The sequence below is a fragment of the Zalophus californianus genome, chromosome 16 (genome assembly GCF_009762305.2).
Source record: "Zalophus californianus isolate mZalCal1 chromosome 16, mZalCal1.pri.v2, whole genome shotgun sequence".
Taxonomy (NCBI): domain Eukaryota; kingdom Metazoa; phylum Chordata; class Mammalia; order Carnivora; family Otariidae; genus Zalophus; species Zalophus californianus.
In genome coordinates, this window is record NC_045610.1 from 39869305 (window position 1) to 39889173 (window position 19869).

General features: G+C 40.2%; 1 protein-coding gene across 1 annotated transcript; it reads right to left on the minus strand.

The window, feature by feature from the left end:
* Nucleotides 1-13137: 13137 nt before the first annotated feature.
* KRT25 (keratin 25) lies at nt 13138-19459 on the minus strand. The gene is made up of 8 exons (XM_035724656.1): nt 19031-19459; nt 18425-18507; nt 17849-18005; nt 15539-15700; nt 15318-15443; nt 14732-14949; nt 14062-14129; nt 13138-13247 (listed from the first exon to the last, which is right to left on the minus strand). The coding sequence occupies exons 1-8, from the start codon at nt 19457-19459 to the stop codon at nt 13138-13140; spliced, it is 1353 nt and encodes a 450-aa protein (XP_035580549.1).
* Between the last annotated feature and the right edge of the window lie 410 nt (nt 19460-19869).

The window sequence follows — 19869 nt, forward strand, 5'->3', positions numbered from 1 at the left end:
CCTGGGGGAAAAGGGGCACAGGGCTCACCCCAGCAAAGCAGGGCTGTCTGGAAACCGGGGTGGAGCTGTGGCCTGGCATGAGAAAGGCTCATGGAATAAGGCAGGTCTGAGTAGATAGCTCACAGTTTTGAGCCAGGCTTGGGAGGGTTGGCTGTGGTGTTAGGGCCCAGGTGGCCACAGGGTTACTGGAGCATGGAGGGAACCCACACAGTGGGTTTGCAGGAACACCGGTTATGAAGCCAGATCTTTCCAGGGAGGGGAAAAAGGTGGAATTTTGCTCTGATGTGGGACCTATATTGAATGAGGAGTATGTCCCAGAAAATAATTGTTCTTCCCTGGTGTCTGTACCCTGGAGGAAGACAGAGAAACTGGGTGCCCAGGGAACCTTGGTTGAAGGATGCTAAGTAAGCCTGTGTTCCTTCCAAAGTAAGTCCAGGCTATAGAGAGACACACATATTTCTAAAAAGGGCTAATGGATGATGTTTATGTACTAGCTAGTGACTTACTCACTTTAGGTGACTGATTGTTTCTAGAAGCACTTTGACATGATTAGTCCTAGAGCCAAGGACCTAGACTATGCCCTATTTTCTTCTCTCTGTGTATCCAAAAATTTTTTTAAGATTTTATTTATTTGTTTGACAGAGAGAGAGAGAGCACACAAGCAGGGGGAGCAGCAGAGGGAGAGGGAAAAGAAGGCTCCCCGCTGAGCAGGGAGCCCGATGCAGGGCTCGATCCCAGGACCCTGAGATCATGACCTGAGCCGAAGGCAGATGCTCCACCGACTGAGCCACCCAGGTGCTCCTGTGTTTCCAAATTTTACTACCTTTCAAGGCCTGCCTCTTCTTGAACACTTTTCGTGCCCCCCTTACCAACTCCTAATTTACCGGCTTCCCCATCTCCCCACATGCTTCTTCCTTCTTTTGTTCTAATAGTTTCTACCACTTACTTACCACTTAGCTATTCTTTTATTTTTCCTTAAAATTAAAAAAAGGAGGGGCGCCTGGGTGGTTCAGTTGGTTAAACATCTGACTCTTGATTTTGGCTCAGGTCATGATCTCAAGGTCATGAGATCGAGTCCCGCATCGGGCTCTGTGCTTGGGGTGGAGCCTGCTTAAGATGCTCTCTCTTCCTCTGCCCCTCTGCCCACCATCCCTCTTGGCTTGCATGATCTCTCTAAAAAGAGTAATTAAATAAAATAAAAAAGGAGCATATTCATTGCAAAAACACTTAAACATACAGTTTTTCTTTCAAGATTTTAGAATTGTACAAGTAATACTTTTTTTTCAGAAAAATTGGAAAATGCATATAAACATGTAGCAGAAAATAAGGATCACTCACATTTTCACTACCCACAGACAGCCACTGTTCACATTTTGATGTACATTCTTCCAGATTTTTAATAAGCATGTATGTAATTTGTGAATAATTATTTTCTTACAAAAGTAGATGATACTGTATTTATTGTCTTGAAACTCTATTTTTCATTTTTCTTAAGAGATGACTGACATCTTTTCAGGCCAGCACACCAACTCGAACATTCTTATTGGCTGCATGACACTCCTTCAATGGACCTTGATGTGTGTTTGGTAACAGTCTATTGATTCTTTGTTGTGGGATATTTTATTATATCTGGTTTTTCAGTATGATAAGACACTGCTAGAAGGATGGGCATATAATAAATAACTGTCCTCGGAATGGAACTGCAGGTTCTAAGAACATACTCTTTTCTGAGGGGCTTTTGATACCTGTTGCTGAATTGTTGCTAATTTCCACTCCATCTAGCAGTGCCTTTTCCCTACACCCTTGCTAAAATGGGTATTATCATTAAACAAAACAGACCTGTTTTGATGTCTTTCTTTGAATACGAGAGATGTTGGGCACGGGGCACTTTGTAATGTTTGTGGGCCATTCATAGTTTATGAATTGCTTATGTGTATCCTGTATCCATTTCTTAGCACGAAGGTTATCTTTTATTTATGGATCTGTTCATGAATTTATATACTGGGGACATCAATCATATATGTCATATATGACAAGGACAGTGAAAACCCCTGGTACCTTGTGGCATTGCTGAAAATTTAGACATAAAGTGATTGGCTGTTGTTGCCCCTTCTGCAGCCAGCCTCCAAGAAGGTGGGCTAAAGTTCTTATCTTCTTGAGTGAGATGGGGAGATGTGGCAGGTAGACAGGGAGGATTGGGGGCGGTGTTTAGGAAAGAGGAGTTTGGGGAATAGGAGGCTGAGGATGAGTCAGGCCAGTTAAACGGGCTGTGGATTCCTGGAACTACTGCTTTCTTGGCAGTTTAGCTGGTCCCAGAATCCTCTTAATTTTGGACAGAGAAGACAGCTGCCAGCAGGTGGCGCCAACCTGCAGCTAGGACAAGCTTGAAATCGTGTTGTCCAAATCTGGAGTCCCTTGGCTGGCTGCTGCAGAGTCCCCTGGGGGTTGGAATGGATTTTGTCCACGTTTTATTAAGGTTTAAAATGTTTTTTTTTTTTTTTAATTTTGTGCTTCTCACTGTATATATATATATTTTTGATACAGATCTCTCTTTCCCTTCATGCTTTTGTAAAAGCGAAATCCTCTTTGGATTTCTTTCTGTTAGCAAAATCAGGTACAGATATATGTCTTTTGTGGCGCCTGGGTGGCTCAGTCATTAAGTGTCTGCCTTCGGCTCAGGTCATGGTCCCAGGGTCCTGGGATCGAGCCCCGCATCGGGTTCCCTGCTCGGCGGGAAGCCTGCTTCTCCCTCCCCGAATCCCCCTGCTTGTGTTCCCTCTCTTGCTGTGTCTCTCTCTGTCAAATAAATAAAATCTTTAAAAACAAAACAAGAAAGCTCCCCCAAAACCAAATATATGTCTTTCATAAAAGTGAAGTTGTATAACCGTAAATTTTTGAAAAGTGAGGAATACTTGTATTCACTTATGATTCTATTATTTATTATTCAATTTATTATTATATTCATTTACCAATTATTCTATTTATTCTATTATTTTCTTTTTATAATTCTATAACTTATCATCCTATTATTATCTTATTATTCTCTTCTGTCATTTATTCTATCATTCTTTTATTATCTTGTTAGTTTATATTTTACATACCAGTAATAAGTCAACTTTCATCAGTTATTATTTGAACATCTTGCAAAAACCACTCTGCTAGATCTTGGGCATCAAACTGACAAGTCACAGTCCCTGATCTTAGAGAACTTGTGTATAATTTTTGTTGTATTTTATATGATCATAGCAAATCTTCTCTTATGTAATTTTCACAGTGTTAAGAAAGTGTCAGAAAAATAATTTACATTTTTTTCTTCCTACTGAGAAACAATAGAGATTATATGCTGTCCCAGTGGTTGACCTAGGTGTAGACTCTTGGTTGCTGCTGGCTGATTTATCATCTTCCCTTGTTTACAGATGGTTGCCCTAGTTAGAAACCCCGTTTCCATGTAGCGTGGTCCTAGAAGCTCACACCACCTTCTGTCACAGACTTAGAGCCGTATCCTGCTACCCAGTGACAGAAATGATTCTCTCCTAGTTTTGCTGCTGAAGTTCTGTGCGGCAGCCCCGCCTGCGAAAACCAAGATCCCATTGGTCCTCTGCGTCCAAAGACCTGTGCTACTTCCATAAGGTCCAATCGCCCAAATTCCTTTTCATCACCAACTGTTTGGACCTATGTAGGAGATGCTGGAAAGGAGAACATCCGTGTTCCGGCTGTTGGGCCTTCAAGTTGTCCTAGAGTGCTAATGTCGTAAGTAGGGGTCTCTGTTCTATATTGAATCCAACAAACTTTTATCGAGCCCTTATTCTTTGACTGATATTGGCTGAGAAACAGGGATATGTTTTGATTGAGCTACAGAATTTCAGCTCAGCTACATGTGGTTAAAATTGGCTATGGTGGAATTTATAACTATTTATGACCTTATTTCTGTAGGAAAACGTATTCAAGTTCCAAATGGTCAGCATGGGGGCGCCTGGGTGGCTCAGTCGGTTAAGCATCTGCCTTCGGCTCAAGTCATGATCCCAGGGTCCTGGGATTGAGCCCCACATTGGGCTCCTTGCTCAGTGGGGAGTCTGCTTCTCCCTCTGCCACTTCCCTTGCTTGTGCTCTCTCTCTCGCAAATAAATAAATAAAATCTTTAAAAAACAAAAACAAATAGCATGGCGTGCTGCCAAAAGAATCCTGGAGCCACATTTTTTTTGTACTTCTAGCACCCCAGTTACTATCTGGCTGTTTATCAGCTGTGAGATGTTGAGAAAATTACTTAACATCTTTGCACACTGGTTTTCCCAGGTATAAAATGAAGACATCGGTTTCTACTTCATAAGTTACCATGAAGATTGAACAAGGTATAGTTGTAAAGAACCAGGAGTAATTCTTGGCATATGGCAAGTATGAAATGTGTTAGTTAGTCAAATAGAAAAATGTGTTAAGAAACCTCTTGGAACACAACCCCCTTTTGAACTGAAGACTGTTTTTTTTTTGCTTTTAATGACAAATTAATGTAATCAATAACCATTATGTCTTTGCTCATTTAAGAAAAGTTCTGGGATTTTAATCCCTAGGACCAGTTACCTAAAAAATAGACAGCAAGATTTTGAATTATGTTGCAATGCATTATTTTTTATTTTAAAAATCCCACAAAACTATCACCTATAAGAAAGGTTGAGGAGTATAGGTTTCTTGCTTGACTCATCCATTCTTTAATTAATGGATAATATTTGCTGTAATCTCTGGCTGGACCAACTCTGTATTGATTTTGATTTTCAAACCAGCAGCTTGTTGATGCTGTATCCTGGGAACTGAGGTTCCAGATGGTATGCTTTTCACATGGGAAAAGCCCACTATTGTAGCCTCCAGTCTTTCTATCATGACACCTACCTTAACTGTAGGTGTGTTTATCACCATGGAAACCTATACTTACGCCTACACCACTATCCCTAATCTGAGTTAAGTATCATTTATCAAAAGTTTGTTCTAATGATTCATCACATTCAAGGCCTTTTGCTCCTTTAAATAAGACATCATTTTCTTGTCTAATCTCTCCTGCTATTCATGCTTGCATTTCCAATTCATTTTTGCTGTTTTCAACCTCACTTATACATGTCACTGTAATCAAATGTAATAATTATTAGAGTTGTGAGAGACAGTCAGGACATTTCACAGAGAAGGAAACTGAAGTCTGAAAATTATGTTTTCCCAAGACAAATTAATAAAGGAGAAAAAAAAAGAAAGAGACAAACCAAGAAACAAGATTCTTTTTTCTTCAAATTTTTTATTGTTATGTTAATCACCATACATTACATTATTAGTTTTTGATGTAGTGTTCCATGATTCATTGTTTGTGCATAACACCCAGTGCTCCATGCAGAATGTGCCCTCTTTAATACCCATCACCAGGCTAACCCATCGCCCCACCCCCCTCCCCTCTAGAACCCTCAGTTTGTTTCTCAGAGTCCATCGTCTCTCATGGTTCGTCTCCCCCTCCGACTTACTCCCTTTCATTCTTCTCCTCCTGCTATCTTCTTCTTTTTTTTTTTCCTTAACATATATTGCATTATTTAAAGAAACAAGACTCTTAACGGTAGAGAACAAACTGGTGGTTACCAGAGGGGACAGGAGTAGGGGGATGGGGGAATAGGTGGAAGGGATTAGGAGTGCACTTTCAATGAGCACTGAGTAATATATGGAACTGTCGAATCACTATATTATACATCTAAAACTACTATAACACTGTAAGCTAACTACACTGAGATTAAAATGAAAAACTTAATAAAATTTAAAAATTTATGTTTTCCTTTATGTAATACAGTTCGTTGGTGCTAAGAAACCAGGGTTAGAACCCGGGTCTCTTGACTCTGCCCAACACTCATTTCACTACATCAAATGCTCTCTGTTGACATGCTCTCTTTGTGTTGTCATCTTCACTGAGAGTCTCTGGGAGGGTGTCCCTGACCACCCATTTACCTTGAAGGGATCCTAGGCTGGAAGGGGTCACACCTGAAGAGAATGAAGTTTATGAGTAAAAAAACCATGGATGTCCTCATTTTTAGGATCCCTTACACTTGAAATTCAGTGTTCCCACCTTAAATTCTGTCCTTTTGGAGCAGGTTAAAAATTATCATTGGATATTTTATATTTTATTATATTTTCTTTCTTTGGGAAAGAAAAAACCCGGGAGGGGGTGAGAGGTATGTTAAAGCAGTTTTTTACAATTAAAATTTTAATTTTTTTTTAAAGATTTTATTTATTTATTTGACAGAGAGAGACACAGCAAGAGAGGGAACACAAGCAGGGGGAGTGGGAGAGGGAGAAGCAGGCTTCCCGCTGAGCAGGGAGCCCGATGCGGGGCTCGATCCCAGGACCCTGGGATCATGACCTGAGCCGAAGGCAGATGCCCAACACCTGAGCCACCCAGGTGCCCCTAAAATTTTAATCTTTTTAATGAGTAATATTTTCTTATCATTTACCCTAATTCTGCCAGGTTTGCTTTGAGATATTTACTGTGAAACAAGTTTGGTGAAAGTTACAATTAAGCAAAACTTCCCATGAAATCTACCAATATTCCTGTGACTCCCAGACAATCACACTTGTATCATTTATCTAGAAGCATTCAGTCTTTGCTTTAGTGAATTCTTCTTTATTTTTTTATTTTTATTTTTATTTATTTTTTAAAGATTTATTTATTTATTTTGAGAGAGTGAGAATGAGAGAGAGAGTACATGAGAGGGGGGAGGGTCCGAGGGAGAAGCAGACTCCCTGCCGAGCAGGGAGCCCGATGCAGGACTCGATCCCGGGACTCCAGGATCATGACCTGAGCCGAAGGCAGTCGCTTAACCAACGGAGCCACCCAGCCGCCCTCTTTATTTATTTTTTTTAAAGATTTATTTGTTTGAGAGAGAGAGAGAGAGAGAGCGAGCGAGAGACAGAGCGGGGTGGGAGGGGCAGAGGGAGAAGGAGTGAGAATCTCAAGCAGACTCCAGGCTGAGTGCAGAGCCACTACCCGGGCTGGATCTCACGACTCTGAGATCATGACCTGTATGGAAACAACCAAGAGTCTGATGCTTATCAGACTGTGCCACCCAGGCGCCCCTAGTAAATTCTTCTTAATGAAATGAGTATAATTTATTTTCTGTTCATTTTGTATTGATTGGTGACATAAAATTAAACATGTTAGGTCCATGTTGAAGAAAAGAAGTTTATATGTATCAGTTTCTCTGTTTTGCCACGTTTTAAGACATTTTGTATAAAATCACCTTTTGTGGAATAAGTTTCAAGGGACTGAGGTTTTTGAAATCCTTGCCAAATTCATAGGGTAGTGCGTTGGGTGTAGAAAGTATTGGACTGGCAGTTTGGAGACCTGAGTCCAAGTCCCATACTGTCACTTAATTGCCGTGAGACCAAGGACAAGACAGGTGACATCTCTGAGTCTGACTCTCGATCTATAAATGGTCTTCACACTCTAGGGTTTCGTGAAGATCAAATTCTTGTTATGTAGCTGTATATTAAAATTCTAAAGTGATCTATAAACAATGTATAATCACCATGCGATTAATTGTGATGTTAGTTTGTTTCCTTGAGTTCTATCTCCAGGCTTTAAGAAAAATTGATATTCAAGGTGAGGAGGAAAGGAGGAGTGAGTTTTATGTTTGGAAGATGAATTTTTATATCAGAGTTAAGTAAGTACCCTTTGTATTTTCTCTCTCCTCGAGTTTCTAGGCCTAGAAACTGAATTGTAGCAATAGGTTAGAAAATGCTATTTTCTGAAATGTCTGAGACATGCCTATTTGTATTGATTGAATTTCCTGTTTTTGCTTTAATTGCCTGGAAAATGGTTTCAGTGCATGTAAATTTTTATTAAGCTTGCCTTGTTTCAAGTATTCTTCACACACACACACACACACACACACACACACATCTATCCCTCTAATATAGTCAATGCTTCCAAACACTATTAAATCCCTCTGATCCTGAGCGGAGATTTAGGTACACCCAGGGGTAATTGTTTCCATCTTCTGCTTTATGTGGAAACTGAGGGGCCTTCTGTGAATGTGTCGCAAGTCTTCCCTGTGGCTGGGTTTTGGATATATACCAGTGCAGATCAGCGGGGACCTGACAGATGCTAAATATTAAAGAAGATCTCTCTAAGACAGAACTCACTTTAAGAAAATATGGACTCTACCATGAGCTACACTTGACTACAGAGGCTGGATGTTCCAAGGGATGTGGAGGTCTTGAGTGTGGACTGCTCATGCATCCTAGCAGTTCAGGGGTAAGAGTTGTAGGGAATGATTGCTCTGAGCTGAATGCTGGAGTGTCTTGGGGCTCTGCTGTGGGATCCCACAGGCAGTGAAGGGTTAGTGTGCCCAAACCCTGCACATTCCAAAGAAAGGTCTGGCCCTTACCCAGCTCCTGAGAGATTACCTCTAAGCCTTGGAAGATCTTGCCTGATTAGAGTGCCTTTGTAGGTGCCAGAGAGTTTATGTAACAATGGGATTTATGGTGGGGTCCTTGGGCTATCTTGTATCAGTGTGGCCTCTGAAGGGGCTGGAAATGAGTAACTAAGGTGTGTCACAGGGGTCTCTCCTGGCAACATGACCGACCCCCAATAAAACCCTGGACACCAAGGTTTTGTGAGCTTCCCTTGTTGGAAAAACTATATGTTGTCACAAGTCATTTCTGGGAGAAATAAGTCCCAGTTTGTAGGATTCTAGTGTGCCTTGTCTCTTCTATACCTGGCCCTCTGGGCCTTTGCCTTTGTGGATTTTAATTTGTATCCATTTACTATAAAAAACCATAACCATGAATATAATAGCTTTTCTGAGTTCTGTGAGTCCTTCTGGGGAATTGTTGAAGCTGAGGATGGCCTTGGGGCCCCCAACACACCTACACAGAGCAGAGCTCCCAGAAGCGAGGAAGGAGTGTTTCTTTTTTCATTTTCCGATACAGCTTCCAAGTCCTTGTAGCATCTTGAGATTTGAGATTATCCACAGCCTAATGCAGAGCATTAAATTAGGGTGGAAAAGGTCTGTATGTAAGTTTTAGAGGTGGGGGTTAAATAATTAGAAAACCTAGAGTATAAATGTTAAGGAGACTTCTCTGATACCTATACACTTCTTTATGTTTCAAAGTTACTAAATCTCCTAGATAATTAAAAATTTATAGCTATATTCTCTCAGTACGGTGTATAAATATACCCATTTTTATATCAAGCAGCAAGAGGGCCCTAATGAACCAGGGCAGTGATGTTCTTTTTCCCTTTCTGGAAAGCTTTCAGCTGCTTCCTGCCTAAGACACTAGTTCAAGCATGTTACCCACTGCGCCAGGTTGTGCGTCCCACCCGAGTGGGAACATCCTGGCCGCGCTGGGCGCCATGTCCCTGCAGGCATGAGCATCACAAAAGATCGGATTGGGAGCAGTGCTATCTGTTTTCTTTGCAGACGTGCCATTTTGGCAACACAGTCATTGGAATTATGTCATTTTTTTCCCTGAATGCTTTTGTTTTAGTTGGCTGATTTATTAAATTCATTGCCCGAGCCTTATCGAAAGGTAGGGAGGATTATTGTTCACCTTTAAAAGGCCTGATATGATTATATCTCTCATTCTGAGTACCATGGATGACTCTGAATCCCCTTGGGGACTCAGTAGCCTTTAGAGGAAACATGGACTTGATCATCTCTATGTTTTCCTATGTCTTTGGAATTCTTGGATATCATGAACTTAATTTTTACATTTTTATTTCTTCATCATGCTAGCTACATTTATTGAGGGCTTAATATGAACCAAACACTTTTCAAACTACGTAAATTGAATATTTACTCCTAACAACCCTCTGAAGGAATTATTATCATTATTATCACCATTTTATAGGTAAGGAAATGGAGGGATAGGGCAGTTAGAGAACTTTGTCAAAAACACACAGCTGGGGAGCACCTGGGTGGCTCAGTTGGTTGAGCGTCTGCCTTTGACTCAGGTCATGATCCCAGGGTCCTGGGATCGAGTCCCGTGTTGGGCTCCCTGCTCAGTGGAGAGTCTGCTTCTCCCTCTGCTTGTTGCTCCCGCTGCTTGTGCTCTCTCTCTCTCTCTCTCTCTCTCCAATAAATAAAAATCTTAAAAAAAAACAAACCCCAAAAAACACACAGCTGGAAATAGGTAGAAATTATTTTGAATTCAGGCAGTTCAGGACCTGACCCTTTAACCGTGCTTTAATGCCACCTTCTCTAACAAGTAAGTCAGAGACTATGTTTTTCTTTAGTTTGATATGTTAGTTGGATTCGTTAGTGAGATGAATAGGTGGAGAAGGTATAAGTCATGCGGCTCTGACCTGCCAGGGACACTCAGTTCTAGTCTGAGTTGTCACAGAGCTCTTGGTCTGGTCACTTTTTTGTGCCCTGGAAACTGACCACCCAGAATTGTGGAATATGGTTTTATATGATACAACAGACCATTCCTGAGCCTATAAATAAAAGCTCCTGAAGACTTTTCTATGGATATACACAAGAAAACAAAGAAACAAGCAAAGGAAAAGGGCTAAAACCAAGTGTGCTATTTAAAATATTTAACAATCATATGGCTTGGGCCTGTGGACAAGGCAGGAAAGGGTGGCTCTAGGGGGTTAATTTTCTTTAAATTTTTATTGTTATGTTAGTCACCATACATTACATCATTAGTTTTTGATGTAGTGTTCCATGATTCATTGTTTGTGCATGACACCCAGTGCTCCATGCAGAACGTGCCCTCTTTAATACCCATCAACAGGCTAACCCAAGGGTTAATTTTCTATTTCCTGATCCAGATAGTGGTTACATGGGTTTGTACATTTAATCAAAATTTGTGGAGCAGTACGCCTATGATCTTGCGTACGCTCGCTCTCAAATAATAAATTAAAAAATAAATAAATGCATTCATTCTTTCATTCATTCAGCAAAATAAATGCATTCATTCTTTCATTCATTCAGCAAATCTTTCAGTCATTCAGACTACCACATGCCAGGTACTGTTCTAGGTGCTAGAAATATGATCTTCAACAAAATGGATGACATCCCTGTCATTATTGACCTCACATTCTAATTCAGAGGAAGGAACACCAAACAAGAAATAAAACAAGATAATTTTGTGTGGTGATGAGTGTTCTCAAGGAAATAAGACAGGGCGATATATTAGTGACTTTGGCTAGAGTGGTCAGAGACAGCTGTTCTGATAGGAATGATAAAAAGGAACCAGCCATAGGGGGATCTGGGGCAAGTGCATTTCAGGCAGAGGGAAGAGTTAGCACAAAGGCTCTGAGGCAGGATGAACTTGTATTTAAGGAATAAAATAAAGGGCAATGTGGTTAGAACCGAGGGTGAGGGTCAGAGTATAAGATATGAGTAGAGGGATGAGCAGGGCCAGGTCATAGAGGTCACATACTAAAACATTAAACATTGTGTGTAGGCGCCTGCGTGGCTCAGTCAGTTAAGCGTCTGACTCTTGATTTTGGCTCAGGTCGTGATCTCAGGGTCGTGAGATTGATCTCCATGTCGGGCTTTGCACTTGGCGAAACATTGTGGGTTTTTTAAAAAAAGTCATTTTTATTGAGGGGCAATCAATGATGTCCTGGTAAACATTTAATAACCAACTCTCAAGGGAGGAGGGATTCCTGATTTGTAGTGTTAGCTGATTTCTCTGGTGTAAACATCTTCTCCATGGCTGATTTCAAGCTACCAAGGTGACATCACTAAGTGGGGAGTTGGGAAGAGATGTACAGAATTGGTTCTTCTGAGATGGAGAAACAGCTCCCAGATACCACTAGGTGTAATTTACAGAAATTTTTAAATTTGCCCTTTTTGTGTGTTTGGGCTATAAATTTTGACAAATCTATACCATTGGTGTCAGAATTTACATCTGGCAGCATCATTTTAATGAGGTGGGATTTGATGATAGGTAGGAAAGGTGGTGTGTGTTCCTTCAGCACTTAGATAATTACAAGATATTTTTTCTAAGTGGAATTTTCTCCAAGACTATAATGGTTTGTTTCACATAATCTGATGGAGGATACTGTTAGGCATTTTGACTGTAGTGGCCTCTGGCTAAGATTCATTAGAAGAAAATAATAAAAGTAATTCAAGGATAATTCTAGTGTTCTTAAAGGATCCCAGTATTCTGCTTAATTTTCAGATGAAGCCTGAAATCAAATTTTCATGGATGGATTACAATATGGATAGTCCATCCACAGAAGACCAAGAGTCAACAATGTACCTAGGGGCAATATTTGATCTGAGAAAATTATGTTTTCAGTTCCACTGATTTATTTCCCTTTACTAGAGATGGATCCATTGGTCAAGAGAGTTATAAGCATCAAGCATACTTTGTAATACAAGTGAATGACTCCATTAATAGAAATGGAATTCTAAACCAGAACTTTTGCTTAACCTCCCTGTACTTGGAATATTGTTTAAATACATATTCAAAAAGGAAATGAGATTTGAAAATTCCTCATTATAAATATCGAATATGAAAAACTGAGTTAGCATTTATTGAATGCTTGCTCCTTAAGTGCATGATCCAATAACTTATTTGTTTAATCTTTACAGTAACCACTTGAGAGAAGTAGTATTATTTTACAGATGAACCTGAATTGCTTACATCATAGCTGTTATGAAAGAGAAGAGGCTTGTTATTATATCACAGCATGGCAGATTAGAGATTTAAGTGGAAGTATTTTTATTCCTTCTGAGTTTATCTTATTTTGAATTATTGGGAAATCCTCATGAAAATCTAGGGGGAAGCCTGTCAGTTTTTTGTAAAAATTTTCATGTAAATTAAAAGCTATTAGATGTTCATACATCTGTACCACAGACACGAGCATTTTAAAGATAAGACAATACCACCCGTGGTAACTTGCTAAAGGAAGAAGGTTTATTGAATACAAAGAACTGACATTTTCTGTAGAGCAATCAAATGACTCATCAAATTGGTATGTGACATTCTTCCAGATGAATGGGGAGATACCAGTATTGATGGCCCACACAGTGCTTATATTTCAGTAACAGAAAGAAAATAGGACAGGCATTTTTTCTTAGGCTTGCTCATTTTTCCAGACGTAATGCTCTCTTTTCTTAGAGAGTATCTGGCATATGCTCCCTCCTTTGTCTTAAATTAATTGTTTTGAGATTTCTCTTCCAGGGAGTGGAGCCTGGTGGTGAGTATTTTGCTTCGTTGGTCTACCTCCTCAAGAACTTTCTTAACCACTATGGCTTTGGCCAGATCTAAAAATTAAAATTTAAAAGGAGATTTTAGAAAGTTGAAAAAAGATGAATAAGATCCCGCTAGCTAAAATGTGGAAGCAACCCAAGTGTCCACCAAAGGATGGCGGATAAACAAACTATGGTATATACATTCAGTGGAATATTATTCAGCCTTCAAAAGAAAGGATATTCTGATAGATGCCATAACATGGATGAATCTTGAAGACATGATGCTCAGTGAAGTAAGTTATCAACAAAAAGACAAATATTGTATGATTCCACTTATAGGAAGGACCTGGATTAGTCAAATGAGTAGAGAGAGGAAGTAGAGTGGTGGTTGCCAGGGGCTGGGAGGAGGAGGGAAGGGGGAGCTCTTGTTTACTAGTTACAGAGCAAGACGAAAAGAGTTCTAGAGATGGATGGTGTTGCTGGTTGCACCACAATATGAATGTACTTAACCTGAAAATGGCTAAGACAGTAAAGTTTATGTTCTGTGTATTTTACCACAATGATAAATTGAAAAAAAAAGATGAATAAGAAATTATATAAATTAAAGGAATAGTAGGATTTTTAATAGGATGGACTATGCAGTAAGCACAAGTAGATGATTTTTTGGTGAATTTTGATTTCTTGGTTAGCTAAAAGCCTGGTGACGTATTACTTTGTTTAAAATTAGTGCATATCACTAAAGTTAGACATCCATCACATGCTGATGTGTGTACTATAAATCTTTATCATTATCTATTCTTACTAAGCCCTAGGAATATAAAAACAACCAAGCTGGACATTGCAAATGAAATAGTACAGCATACAAACAGAATTTCATTTTAATTACCTTTGACTTGATTTCCCACATTTCCAGATCCATAATCTCTAGACTTGTAAACTCCAGACTTGCAAGCCCTGTGAACACATATTGTTGGAAACTCACAAAAGAAAGTGATTTAGAGAGAACGCCTTCTTTTTTTCTTTTTTTTAAAAAAAGATTGTACTTATTTATTTTAGAGAGAGAGTGTGAGTGGGTGGGGGGGGGAGGGGCAGAGGGAGAGAATCTCAAGCAGGCTCCACACTCAGCACAGAGCCCGATGTGGGGCTTGATCCCATGACCCCGAGATCATGACCTGAGCTGAAATCAGTAGCTGGATGCCCAGCCAATTGAGCCACCCTGGTGCCCCTAGAGAGAACCTTTTCGATTCTAGATTCACTCTTGCATTTTCTTTAACTGTTTGGTGAGAACAGTTGCAGTGGGTTACACAGCTGGAACTATTCTGCTTTAGCATTAGCATCAAGAGGCGATATTTTTAATTGTCATACCTTTAATACAGGGCTTGTCCCATTTGGGGTTTGTGAGATGTTAATTTTACCTTGGCGGTCATGTATTATGTTTAATGTTTAGCATTCATGATAACAAATGCAGTCATGTCAGTTTACGTTCACTTTCTAGTGATCTAAGTGTCAAGTGGACTTCACTACAGGACATCTTCCCCGTAAATTATTTCACCTACCCATCCTCTCCATCAATCAGGCGGCAGTAGGTCTCGATTTCCTTCTCCAGGTGGACCTTGATGTCGAGCAGCTGCTCGTACTCCAGCTTCTGGCCCTCCGTCTCGGTTCTGACCTGGTGCAGCTGCTCCTCCAGGGCCCCGATCTGAGCCTGGATCTGGGCGAGCTGTGCACAGTAGTTGCCTTCAGTCTCGCTCAGGGAGCACTCCAGGGAGTGTTTCTGTCAGGAAACAAGAACGAACCTGAGATGCAGAACCCGAGATATGCAGATGTTTGCTCTGATAGATGACTTCCTTCTCTTGTTAATTTCATCTCCAACTGAGTTCGATTTCACATGGACATGTAGTGAAGAAGACTCCATGGAATTCTTAAAAAGGAGCACATCTCTTTTTGGTGGAATAAGCTAGAGACATTAATGTGTTACTGTTTTAGCTGTTCTATGTAAAATCCTATTCTTCTGTTCTAGGTTCATTGCATAAATATACATGTGGATATATTCTCACCATGGTTAGTTAAGGGCTTTAAAAACAACTGGTGCATATTTAAAACGATACTCTGGGAGATGGTAAGAAATTGTCCTTTTCATACCGTGGCTAAGAGAGATTGAAGTTCAATTTCCAATGTTTGGAGATTGCGCTTCATTTCGGTCAGTTCATTCCGGGCTGAGGTTGTGGCCCCAACGTCCTCAGAGATCTGCTGTTGCAGCGAAGCACTCTGAAAAGGTAGGAGTGAGGGAGCAAATCTTAGTTTTGTGACCCTCACTAAGATACGGAGGAATTTTTTTTTTTTTTTTTTTGGACAGGACTCACCTTCTCGTTGAACCAGGCCTCTGCGTCCCTGCGGTTCTGCTCGGCCAGGGCCTCATACTCAGCCCTCATGTTGTTCAGCAGGACGGTGAGGTCCACCCCGGGTGCCGCGTTCATCTCCACGTTCACGTTCCCTCCGGCCGCGCATTGCAGGACCTGCATTTCCTAGAGGCAGAAAAGTGTACAGGTCAGGTATGCAAGGATCTCATAGAAAGTCTAGAGGCTTAGCTTTGGAAGGCTTCTTAGAGTTCGTCTGGTTTCACCTCCCAGGCTGTGCCATGACCCTCCTCTCCTTTTTATATTTCTTTCCCATCTCACGAAGTAGCCTGCTTCATAATGAGAGAGTTCTTCAATTGCTCCAGAGTTCTCCCATCTGCTGAACCAAGGCCCTGCGTTTATGACTCCAATTCATTGGTTTTAGTTCTGTTGCACAGAAAGTCTTAATTCCTTTTCCGAATGAAAACCCTCAAGATATTGAAAATGAATTATCCACCATCTCTTATTCTATTCATTTACGGCTGAAATGTCTCCACCTTGGTGGACTGGTCTTCAATCCACTTAGCAAACAGCTTTGATGTGTTCTTGACTCAGCCAGATCCTGAACACAGCATGAACAGGGCAAGGGGCTGAGTCTGAGTATTTCTGAACAATTGAAATAATTATAAATAAATATTTATGTGTATATATTTATTTATACTTATAAATATATTTGTTTACTTATAATTAATAAAGGAAGAATATCATCCTCTAAATAATTCTAGCTGTTTAAGAAGCTATTAAGCTCACATAGGGACATTTGGTGTTAGACACATCTCTATGTGAATTCTGGTTCTGCCTTGTAGTGGCTGGGTGAACTTGAGAAAGTTGCTTAACTTCTTTAAATCTCAGTATTGTTATCTGAAAGTTGAGGATAAAAATCCTTCTCTGGGTTGTTGAAAGGGGGTGAAAGAACTATTAGTAAAATGACCAACAATATACCTGCTGTATAAATACTAAATAAATGCTAGTTATTCTGATCATTGTCATCATCGTAGAAGTTGGAATCAGTTTTGCAGTCAAAGTCCACACATGATTCCATATGCAGTATGTACTGTTGGGTTGGAATGAGTTTCTTCTCTCAGACTGTCATTGGCAGACATCACTGCTAAGACTGTGTGCACTGAAATCATATGCGTTGGCTTCTGTCTCTACTGCAGAAACTGTCCTCCCACCCATGTCCTGGGTTTAGATTGGTCCTTGTGATGATCAATAATGAGGTTTTCTTTCCTTCCTGCCCCAAGTCCCTCGAGTGATTCTAGCATTCTTTCCTCCCTGGTAGCCCCAGATCTTCTCTATCGTCAGATGTGGTTTTTACGTCAGAGGACTTAGTGAAAACTTCCCCAGTTCAAGCAGAAAAAGATAAAAGAGATGCACGTGGGTTTGCCTGTGAGTGAAGCTTTAAAAAAAATCAATGGTATGCAATTTATCAAAAATTTATTGACTACCCTGGGCAATACCCATGCTTGAATCATAGAAATGTTGTTCTTCAAGTAGTTATTTTTATAAGACAGGCTCATGACTAATCAAATAGCATTTTTAGCCTGACTTCCTGCTTTAAGTATTTGGCTTGACTGTAGAAGACTTTTGGTTGTTTAAAAATATCAAGTTCATTTTTCAAAGAATAAAGTTTTTTTTGTTTGTTTGTTTTTTTCAGAAAACAGTGGTTCTAAAAACAGTCCCAAAGATGTGTCTGGAATAGTGGCTGTAGGATCCGATTTTGAACCCAGCTTCCAATTGACCGCTTTGAAGTATACTCTTTATTTGGAAGAAAAGATTTTGATGTAACAATTTATTTTCAGTCTCCCTTTTTATAGACACACCTATTAAGAATATGCATTAATATTAAATGTATATATGTAATGTATGTACAAGGTAAATGTTTAAGTGTTTTGAATCTGCCATTATTATATAGGAATTTAGATCTAGTTTTCTTAGGATGTCCTTACTGTATATTTATTTTATGTAATTAGATGTAATCTCTTAACTGTCCCATTTTAACTTAGCTATAATTACCTAGCCAAACACTACTCTTATAAACCTGATTGATCTGGAAAACAGGATTCTTTTTTTTTTTTCCCATGGGAAACTTGATGAGAGAGCAAGGGTGGATTTGTACAAATACTTTGCTATTTCTCAAGGCAACTCATGCCTCATTGTCTATCTGACAGTGGGTCTTTAGTACCAATTTCTCATTTAAGAAGTCAAATGCATTATCTTCCGCCAGATGGATGGTGTCTGCAGAGGGATAGCAAAATGCACATAGGCAGTTCTTACCTCCTTATGGTTCTTTTTTAGGTAAGTCATCTCCTCACTGAGGGTTTCATACTGAATCTCCAGGTCTGTTCTGCACAAGGTGATTTCATCCAGAACTCTGCGTAGCCCATTGACATCACTCTCCACACTCTGGTGAAGAGCCAGCTCATTTTCATACCTTAAGGAACATTCATAATTTTCCAGTATGTCATATGGTGGGAAAAATAGTCACTTATCAATGATCAAGGGCTAGAATTCTGGAATTTTGAAGTGGCAGATTTGGCCACAAGAAACATTTTAAAAGTATACTGCATAAGAATAATTATTTTCTTTAATTTGAGGCATTTCTGTCACAGAAAATGAACTAGGGGATTGGACACTGCTTTTATAGCAGTTCATACTTTATGTTTCACAGCCAAAATATAAAAAAGTAGTAACATTCTGTTTAGTTTATTTTACATTCTGTTTTAAATCCAAGTGTTTTACCAGTGTTGGAATAAGAGTTGGTAATAGTTAATGGAGGGCTCAAAAAATAAATTCAATTTAATGCTTTGTGTTAATTCCCATGTATCTTTTTCACTCTCTGAGTCGACTTACTTGAGTCTGAAATCATCCGCTGTCAGCCTGGCATTATCGATCTGCAGAATAGCATGAGCATTGCTGGTGGTGGAAGCAATGATCTGGAAATGGGGAGTTTGACTTTTAAAGGGCAATTTAGCACAACCAATAAAAAATAAGTTTTTTTTTTTTAAGGTTAGGGAGTGGGAATAATAAAAATTAATATAGTTACTAGATAGTGACATTTTTATCATGAGGTTCACAAACTGAATCTACTTAATGCTTATTTCCAATTCTACATTGAAATTCCCTTTAAGAAATTAAATATAGGGGGACTCCTGGGTGGCTCAGTCGGTTAAGCGTCTGCCTTCATCTCAGGGTGTGATCCTGGGGTCCTGGGATTGAGCCCTGAGTAGGGCTCCCTGCTCACTGGGGGAGTCTGCTTCTCCCTCTCCCTCTGCCCCTTACCCTGCTAGTGCTTTATCACTCCTTTCTTGCAAATAAATAAATAAATAAATAAAAATCTTAAAAAAAAAAAGAAATTACACATAGGGATGATCCATGTTTTTAGTATTCAGTGAAGAAAGGAAAAGAACATTTAGAAATAAAACTATGTAAAAATGATCGTGAAGTGTAATTTCTTACCTGATTTTTCAGATCCTCAATTATCGGGAAATATCTACTATAGTCGTGATCAAGACCGCGGCAAGAACCAGGCCCAAATTTCTCGTACCAGCCCTTGATCTTCTGCTCCAGGTCGGCATTGGCCTCCTCCAGAGCACGCACATTCTCCAGGTAGGAGGCCAGGCGGTCATTGAGGTTCTGCATGGTCACCTTCTCATTGCCTGACAGGAGGCCCCCCTCATTCAGTGTAAAGCCAGCACAGAGATTGCCTCCCCCTGCATTTCCCCCTGATGAACTGCCCCCGAAGGCGCACGAGAAACCACTTCCAATTCCAGGCAGGCTGCAGACATTGCCCGCTCCAAAGCCAGATCCCCCGCCAGAGAGCCTGAGCGATCCTGCAGTAGGACGGGGACAGGCCCTCCTGGATCCACTGGAGAGTCGAAGAGACATGGTATCAGGGCCGATGCGTTTCACAGCTGTCTTGGAGAGAGCCAGAGTGGAGTGCCTTTTTATAGACAATTCTCAAGTGTGTTCTGGATGAAATTCTGCCTACATAGAGTAAAACATGGCTTGCCAGCCTCAGCAAGTTAGCATAATTGGATGATTTTTCCTAATTAGTAACTAACTTAGCTGGGCTCCTTTCTGTAGGAGGGCAGTTGCCCTCAGGTTGGTGGTTATCTGAGAAATGGGTCTGGGTGGAGCCACGTCAGTTTCCTTATAGCCTTTTTATGCGAGTGAGTCATTCTTTACTTCCATCCTCAGAAAATAAAACTCATCAGTCCACCACACAATAGAAATCTGGCGTCATGGTATTGGGCTATTATGCTAATAGATATCGACGTTTCTGAGACTTTTTCTAC